Source organism: Ptychodera flava, chromosome 19, assembly GCF_041260155.1.
Source record: "Ptychodera flava strain L36383 chromosome 19, AS_Pfla_20210202, whole genome shotgun sequence".
In the NCBI taxonomy this organism is placed as follows: domain Eukaryota; kingdom Metazoa; phylum Hemichordata; class Enteropneusta; family Ptychoderidae; genus Ptychodera; species Ptychodera flava.
Window position 1 is genome coordinate 18,685,261 of NC_091946.1, and position 9,199 is coordinate 18,694,459.

At 39.2% G+C, this 9,199-nt stretch overlaps 1 protein-coding gene across 1 annotated transcript; it reads right to left on the minus strand.

The window, feature by feature from the left end:
* Nucleotides 1-474: 474 nt before the first annotated feature.
* LOC139118258 (sulfotransferase 1A1-like) lies at nucleotides 475-8,993 on the minus strand. The gene is made up of 6 exons (XM_070681533.1): nucleotides 8,738-8,993; nucleotides 4,234-4,493; nucleotides 3,209-3,332; nucleotides 2,177-2,271; nucleotides 1,662-1,833; nucleotides 475-748 (listed from the first exon to the last, which is right to left on the minus strand). Exons 1-6 carry the CDS (start codon nucleotides 8,895-8,897, stop codon nucleotides 639-641), a joined length of 921 nt encoding a protein of 306 aa, XP_070537634.1. The 5' UTR covers nucleotides 8,898-8,993; the 3' UTR covers nucleotides 475-638.
* Between the last annotated feature and the right edge of the window lie 206 nt (nucleotides 8,994-9,199).

The window sequence follows — 9,199 nt, forward strand, 5'->3', positions numbered from 1 at the left end:
AGTGTTCGGAAGCTAGTAGTGTTTTTTCTCCTATCAGCATTCGGGGAACGGGACGATGAAATTTCTTTGTCGTCAGAGGTCAGGGAATTTTCAGACTTTCGCTTAGAGGACAACTTAGAAATACTGAAGGACGGGGAGTAGAATTCGCTAGTTTGTTATGTAACTAACTGGAGTTGCTGATGAAAAGGGCAAACTTCATCATGTGATGGAGGGAGGAAAATTGGCAAAGGTCAAAGGGGAGTCTCTCTACTAAAGAGAGAGACTTAAGGGTGACCTCTTGTTGGGGAGATGGGAGAAGGAAAACCTACAAGGAGGGCGTATAGTTCAAATCTTGAGCGTAGGGCAATTCCGAAGAGCTTATAACTTTCCCTTCCAAATTTTAATTTTGTTCAAAACACCAAAGAATATTATGTTTATTTGGTAAATTACAATGTCTCAACAATATTAACACCGTTATTCTTTCACCAGAATTAATTGTGTTTGTTTAAAAACATTTATTTATTACCATATTTTATCTTTTCTCTGTCTTACATGATATAGTCACACTTGATAGACTTTTCACAGGGTTTCACAATAATTATACTCGAAGCAACCTTTAAACGATGTAATATCTTCTTTTGATGGTGGTTATGAAGATTTTAAAATTTATATTTCAAATGTTCATAACCCTTCATTTTTTCATCGTAATCTCGGTCGAACATCTCGCTCTGAGCCACGGTGAAGGTGTTCTTCCAGCCACCAGACACACCTGAGGGAAACAAAATAAATCAACGCTTCAAAATGTTCCAGTAGCTTATTGATTACACGATAGAATTTGAAGCTAATCACCTGAAGCATGTTTATCTATTCGTTTGTTTGTTATTTGTTCATTTGTTTTTGTTTGTTTGTTTGTTCGTATGTTGGGTTTACATTACTCCGAGTTTAAATGACTGAATTGTTGTTTCAACAAACAACCCTTACCTCACATGGTCAGCAAAACGAGAACATGGATATTCGAGGGTTGGATGAAAAGTTTTAAGGCTCACTATGAAGTCCTACTGGAATGATTTTCTATGCTATTTATTTTTCAACATAGTCCTCCTTGCGATCCACACACTTCTGCCAGCGGTGATGCAGCGCTTGGATCCTGCTATTGAGACAGTTATGGGAGGCTGTCAATCAGGACAATGCTCCACCCCTTATATCAGCCATTGCCATGGCAACAGTGCGTGACTGCGACTTCAAACTCGTTATACACCCTCCATACTCTCCTGACCTAACACCGTCAGACTTTCATCTCTTCCCCAACATTAAGAAACTGTTAGCTGGAGAGCATTTTGACAATGATGATGACGTCATATCCTCCGTTCAGGACTTTTTGACGACCAATATGAAACCTCCTACAAAGCAGGGACCCAAGCGCTGCAGCACCGCTGGTAGAAGTGTGTGGACTGCAAGGGGACTATGTTGAAAATAAATAGCATAGAAACTCACTCCATTCGGACTTCATAGTTAGGCTCAAAACTTTTCATCCCAGCCTCATATAAAACGGTTATTGCTCACAATTCTGATTAGTTCACTCATGGAGTTAGAAACTAGCTACATGGTTCACATGAACAACTTAAAAAAACGCTGTAGTGGACTACATGTACGCCACGCATCTCGTCAACACCTGCCATTACCTTTTCTCTGCCATACGCCCTCAGGCCTGAGTAGAGTCTCGCGACCTTTGATCGTCTCGTTGGCCTTCTTCATGTACAGAAAGTGAGTCACGCGACACACTTCATCGAGTTGCGCGTCTGTCAGCGATTTACCCATGAACTCAGCAATTTTCCTCACGGAGCCTTTGTGATCCTGAAAAAAGGCGGCGAGTACTCTGTCAGTTTTTTCTTAACACCCTTTTCTTCTAAAATTATCTACTCTTGGTATTTTCTGACAATTGCTGTCAGCTCACATCCTTGATAATTCACAGATGTTATTTGCATCGTAAGGCAAATACCTCATTTGGTTACCAAGGTAACTCTTTATTTTCTGGAGTTTATCCTTCGGAACTGTTCGTGCTGGTGGTTTTAGCAGGTCTATATTTCTATCAATTTTTTTTAAATATGATGCATTAAGTAAGTGAACTTAAATGAACTTGCAAGCAATAGCTCTTCTACAAACATTGCAAGAAAAGTTTGCAATGGTTTCCGATTACCTTCTTCATATCTTCGTATCGTATCCACAGTAACCAGGGTTCGTTCTTGTATTTTGACCATTTTTTAGTGAATTCACAATAATCGCCGTAAATCGCTGTGGTGGAAGTGTACAAAGATGGAAGTTATTCGACAGTGAGGTTGTGCCCTTGAACTACAGAAAAGATACAATTATTGATGTTTATCCCAGGTTCACGTGTCTGTGTATAAAAGCTGTGAGAAAAAGCGCCCTCACATCTGTGCATTTTCTTTACGTATCATACCCCGGCTCTGTGCCTGTGTGATGAACGGGTCAAGTTCCGGATCAACTTTCGTATTTAGAAAGTTTTACTGAAAAGAACAGTGCACGGGATTTAAAGAAAAGAGAGATAGCCCAATTTAGTTACAGTCCGACAAATTTACACTTTTTTGTCACTTGTTCTGACTGTTCACATATTGGTGAGATTTCATCCTTTTTCTTAGTATAATTTTCACGGCCCCATATTATGTATATGTCTCTTTTTCAGCTGCGTGATTTCGTGGGATAAGACTCTAATATGCAATACCGCCCAAATTAAATTCGCTCTGTCATATTTAGCTTCGACTCTTGACGTCAAAAAATCTTAGCGAACGAACAGAATTAACGGAAGTGGATTCTGGAAAATAAGGATATGATGTATTTTTCATGTCCTGGGATTTCGTATTGCAGTTGCCAGGGATAAATCCTCATTTTCAGTGATCTGATTTGCCTAATCGGAGATTAACTGTTCATCCTCAATTCCCCGTAAACGAGTCAATAATCACTATTGGTAACAATTGGTTCGGGCCAAACAATTATGCTGACGGGGTTAAAAGCAGCTTTAGACAACCAATTGTGATGAATTCTATGTCACGCACGACAGTGTCTAAACGATCGAAGGACAACCCCGACGACCTTCTCGGCTGTGAAGATTGTACACTGATCCTATTCCCGCAAACCCACTGTCGTTAATTCTGCTCGTTCGCGAGAGGCAATTTAACGAGTGGCACCATCGGTACTAAATCGGGGAACATACTGTGTCCTTTCATGTACTTTGCAAAGATGTCTTCCCATGTAGTTGGTTCCAGTAGAGCTACGGATAAATGCCAGTTGTAAAGAGAAATGAGGCAGTCCTTCGGGTTTCTGTCTACCAAGATAGTCTACAGGATATGATATGACAGACATATTATGCACACATCGACAGCTGATCACGATAATTGCAAACGCGTACTGCACAGAAAAATATATAGTGAGCGATAGAAGTAGACGCTAGGGACATTCGATCAGTATGTATGTATGTATGTATGTATGTATGTATGTATGTATGTATGTATGTATGTATGTATGTATGTATGTATGTATGTATGTATGTATGTATGTATGTATGTATGTATGTATGTATGTATGTATGTATGTATGTATGTATGTATGTATGTATGTATGTATGTATGTATGTATGTATGTATGTATTTATGTATGTATGTATGCATGTATGTATGTATTCATGTATTCATGTATTCATGTATGTATTCATGTATGTATGTATTCATGTATTCATGTATGTATTCATGTATGTATGTATTCATGTATTCATGTATGTATTCATGTATTCATGTATGCATTCATGTATCTATGTTTCTATGTATGTATCTATGTATCTGTGAAGTAAAATATGAAAAAGAGGAACAGATTGCTATAATACTGAAGACCGTAAAGCCCGGGAAGGGTGAATGGTCATAAGAGTAGTTTTAACAAGCCTGTTGTGAGAGGGCGTATCGCTAAATCACAATGCAAGGTAAATGACCAACTCTGCTGAAAGACACCATAATTGACCATCCCTTGGGTAAAATAACTCTTGTACAAAACGCTGTAAGAAAGTTTGCACAGATAAACCATTAAAAAGTTTTTCGTTTCATGCTTTAACATCAAACGCTACCTTATAGGCTCAAGCCTATCTACAGCACTGCATCCGCTTTTAAACTGCATGACGATACGATATAGCACACTGCCACTCAAAGCACGTTATTTGAAAACATCCTTGACTTGTCATCCTTGACTTACTTTAGGTTTCTTCACGAGCATCTGTGTTGGACAATCTTCCGGTAACAGGTGGGTGGGTATCCTTCTTGGAGAAGAAGTTACATTTAAATAGGCGTCTACGTTTGACGGGATACCTGTAAACCCTTCTGATGTTAGGTCAGGGTGAGTAGATGGACCAAGCTCTATCAAGGGAACCTTTTCCATGAGCGATCTTTCCTTGAGTATGTCAATGTTCTCAATGTGTTGGATTGCGTCGATGATTTCCAGTGTCCAGTTCGTCCCTGTCAAATGCAATAGCAGTGACATATTTAACATCTCTCTCTCTCTCTCTCTCTCTCTCTCTCTCTCTCTCTCTCTCTCTCTCTCTCTCTCTCTCTCTCTCTCTCTCTCTCTCTCTGACTTCATGGGACTCTTACTAAGAGTATCACGAAAAGCTTATGAACGACCACATTCTCATCATTTGCGCAAGAATTCTTCGAAAATACGATGTAGATAAACTCATTATCAGCACTAATCTCTCCTGAGTTCTCTGAGAGAGTAATACCCCGTAAACCCTGGATCACTTGGCTCTGACTTTAGTATATGGAAACTTCAAACTACAAAGGCCAAAAATTACGTGTTTCCTTAAACATGCCTTAAGGAAATGAATAATAGAAATGGCCGAGCGGTAACTTTTTCATTTTTTATTTATCATGGGCGAGACCCATAAAATAGCAAAGTTTGGTAAAAAATCATACGTGATTTAAAAAAAAATGTTGTGAAAAGATTCAGGGTCGGAGACTTTTCAATGAAGTAAATAGGATTAACGGAACTCATATTTTAATTTGAAGAAATTAAAAGTCTACAATTTTTCTACATATGAAGGGTAAAAGCTCTATATTTTTGCAACACAAGGGTCACGGGGTCAAAGGTCACGAGAGAATAAAAACTTGGGTAAAACTTCCGCATTTCATCAAAAGTCCCTTGTTTGAAGAAGTATGAACTATGAAAAAGTATGAAAAGTGGAAAGTGTGTGCGGGTGTACAGGACGATGAATTTTAAAAACCTTTCATTGAAATGGCGCATGGCATTCTTTACATGTAAGTGTACTTCAAGTATTGTTCTGAAGGATCCCGAAAACGGAGTTCGTCTGTTCGCGTCCGTTCATTGTTTTTTCAGGTATTCCTTAATGGGATGCAAAAGATTGACATTTGCTTTCTTAAACGTCCATCTCTATCCACTTTTTTCATCAGCGCATGTTTCTATTCTCGTTGGTGTCTCCCATATCGCTGAATTGATGTCTTCACGAGTCAGAGTTACCTCGACAAATATACGCGTTTAGGACTTTGTTTTGCGAGACGATCCAATATGACTTCTTGGCTGCCACCCTGTTTATCTGCAACATCTTGGCATGCAGTGTGCTATATCTAGAGCGGACGGATGCTGAAATCGTCGCACTAGCACGAAAACCACAGCATGGGTAACAATTTACATTGTTTCGTTTCTTGATATGATCAAATTTACAAACTGCCACTTTGTTGTGATTTATCAGCCTGAGCCTATATGCAAAAGTTTAATGCGAACATGTTCAGACAATGGCTGGTGTCAATTACTATAGTATTACGTGCAATGATCGGGAACATTGTTTACTTTGGACAAAGTTGATTTCATATTTATAGACTTGCCATTGACAACGGACGCAACGAGACTTGCACGATTTTCAAGACACCACGGCCAATGTCGATTTTTTCGAACGGTGAGATCTTCATCAGATTTGACAGTTCAAAATGAAATTCAAAATCATGACCAACCGTAAATAAAATTGTGGTCAGACAGGTGTAACATCACATCGCATCAAAAAGACACGTCACATATCAGAAATAGCATCTCAGATGGTCTCTCCTCAATGTCCATAACAATAACAATAAAAGCTAATTAAACATGAACTTTACGATGCAGCGCAACCTCGGATATCCGGTACGGTATCTTTCTTGTGAAAAATGAAAAAAGTTGCAGATTATAGGGGCATTTTAACCCAACATGAGATTACTCGCGAAATAAAAATGGTGGAATGGGCTATTTTTAGTTGAACTGTTTTGTAAACGAGTTTTATCCTGTAGAATGCAGGGGTTAACAAAGCACGAGTACACTGTGTGTTCTCTTATTCCACATTGGTTTGATAAAAGTCACTACGTCAGGACATAGTCAGGACACTATATAGAATACGCCGACATTTTGCTCCTGGTACACTATACTGTCGCTGCCTGCACGCCCTAGGTGCCAGTGTCCACGGCAAGCTTAAGTTATCGTCTTACCAACCTATAGTCGGGGTACAATAGTTTTGCGGCGGCGTGCATCAGATGCCGCTACGCTGTAACCCTGAACCAGTATTAGAGACATCACGTGCGCAGCTAGGAAGATATACATATATTATGTCAACAGCAAAACACAGTATCAACTCAAAGAACGTCACATTTTGTGATTTATTATAGCCAGTCACGTGCTTGGTGATGCTGTATATCATATAGAGAGATGTGTAATAAGAATATCGACGCTAAAGGTTTGAGGCTCAAGCGGTATTGACATACACGGTTCAAAGTCGACGGCAAACATTTGCGCGCTCAGTTTGATTGTTTAATTTCAAAGGTTCATGTATCAGATATGTAACTGCTGTCAAAATATTGGATGAGCCTTTAGATCTAAAGACGTTCGGCAAAAAGCTTCTTTGCCCTAAATAAGGATGTCGTAGAAATATCTTAAAAGATTTAGAAAAATGATGTGAAATGGATGTGAAAGTCGTGTATCATCCAACGTATAGACGAGACTTGAACTTCGGGGGCGGGCGAGTAATAGAAATATTAAACATAATATATTGTTGTAGCGTAGATAAATATTTTATATTTTTATACGCCGTCGATGTGTCAAGCTCACTTACGTGTGTACATGTATTATTCCGAAAAGAATCAGTCCGACAACAGCTTTTGAAATTGTCAATGGAGCACGGCAGATTTAAGGTAATATGCGCCTCGAAAGTGAAAGACCAAAACTTTCGCTCAAACTTTCCTGAATTAAAATTTCAACCATTCTCTTGCAAATCAACAATAAAAATCGGGGGTCGCCGTGCAAAGTTTGGAACTAATGAAACAAATTACCCAACATTTTTGCGATACTTGAAATTCAGAATGGCCGCCATGCCTGTATTAACTCTATGGAGGAAAATTAAATTTGGGACTTTTTAAAAATCTAAGAATGTGAAAGTTTTTCTTTCACCAAGAGCTTTAAAATGAGCCCCCACATGTAGTAGATCAGAAAAGAATTGTAGAAATTTGAGATTCTACCTTAGCAGCGGAAAAATTCATCAATCATATAACACTGAGTGGGTTAAAACCGTCTGGTCAGGTGGTAACCGTGGGAGTAAAGTTTTGAAGCTTCCGCTTGCAGCCGCCTTTTCACTCCGGCAACTGTTCTATTAATGTTGAGTACAGATATTACAACATTCAATCTCACTATGATCACGTGGGACTCGAGAGAAGCCCACACACCGATTAACAGCAGGTGTATACTACTCTTATGTATTTTGAACGAATTCAAAATTATGAGTGGAAAACACACAGTTGTCTTTGTAACTTCTCTTCCGTACGATGTGAAAAAAATCCTCTCCGGCCCAGCAGCTCTCTCCTTTCCCCATCCTAATAAAGAATTTCCCGTTTCCAGTCTCCTCATCGAAAAACACTCCCAAAGTCCCTCTTCCCACTACAAAAGTCGCTACCAGATGTTTACATGTATCTCATGCTGCTCCCTTCATTCATCGGAAAAAATCTCGAAAGCACCCCGAATATACTTTCTGTCTGTGTACGTTACTTCCAAACATATGCAAATAATTATACGAACCCTGTCAGATATCAACGTCGGGCACTGCCGTTCAGGCTGTTTGGTATATTTCTCTTAAACTTTCGAAAAAATGTCTGGATTTTAAAAGTAGGCCCCTATGAATTGTCATTACGCAAAATCTGTTCGGGGCGCAACACATTTTCGCAGGACAATTATATCCAAAAATCTATCAGCGTGTTTGAGAGAAAATGCAAGTGCAATTGTTGAGAACAGCAATATCAGAGATATATGTGAATTTCAGTATCATGTAAGTAAGGACAAAGTAGTTGGAATGGACGGCGAAATCTACAAATGAGCGTGTTTCTTTGCCAACATTTTTACGGGTACGATGTGGTATATTGATCTTCGAAATATTTTTGTGATTTTTGGAGGAGAGTAATTGCAAAAAGTAGCTTTAGGCCTATATTTTTTTTTCAATAATATGGGCAAGCATGCTGTATAAATACTTGTGATACTTCTGGTTCTCTTTTCCGATTTCTCAGGATTGATAATATTACCTTACACTCGGGAAATGTAATTTTAGTGTTGTATTGAGATTTTTATAGCTTTAGTTACTCATATTCGCGTCACTGAGCACAAGATGTTACAGTATCATCCTTCGCTGATATACAGACTAAGATTTTTCTTTCCAACATCAGTCACCATTCACGCTTACCAGCTTTTGGGAAGGTCACTAAAAACACGTCGTCGTCTCTAACCTCAAAATTCTTCACTTTGGTTTCAATGTTGTGCTTTTCCATGATAACCGGCAGGACATAGTTGGGTTTGAAAAAGTAGGTCTTCTTCCACGGGGGCTGCTCCTGTTCTCCGGCCATATTTTATTCTCGATCGGCGCACGACGATAGTTCCTCGCCCGTAGCTATCTGGATACTGAACACGACTGAATTCTGTCGGACTTGACTATAAATATATATCCCACCGCACAGAATTAAATAGCAAAGACTATCTTGTATAGTCCCTATAGAGACACGAATCACGTGGGCCAGGTACGAAAGGGACGCTTTTCAGATATTGGTCCAAACTTTCGCAGACGTGGTGCATTGTCCAGCCGTAAGTAACACCAGCACGTGATCTAACGATGAAAAACATATCTACAGTTTATCAAAAACTCTCCAAT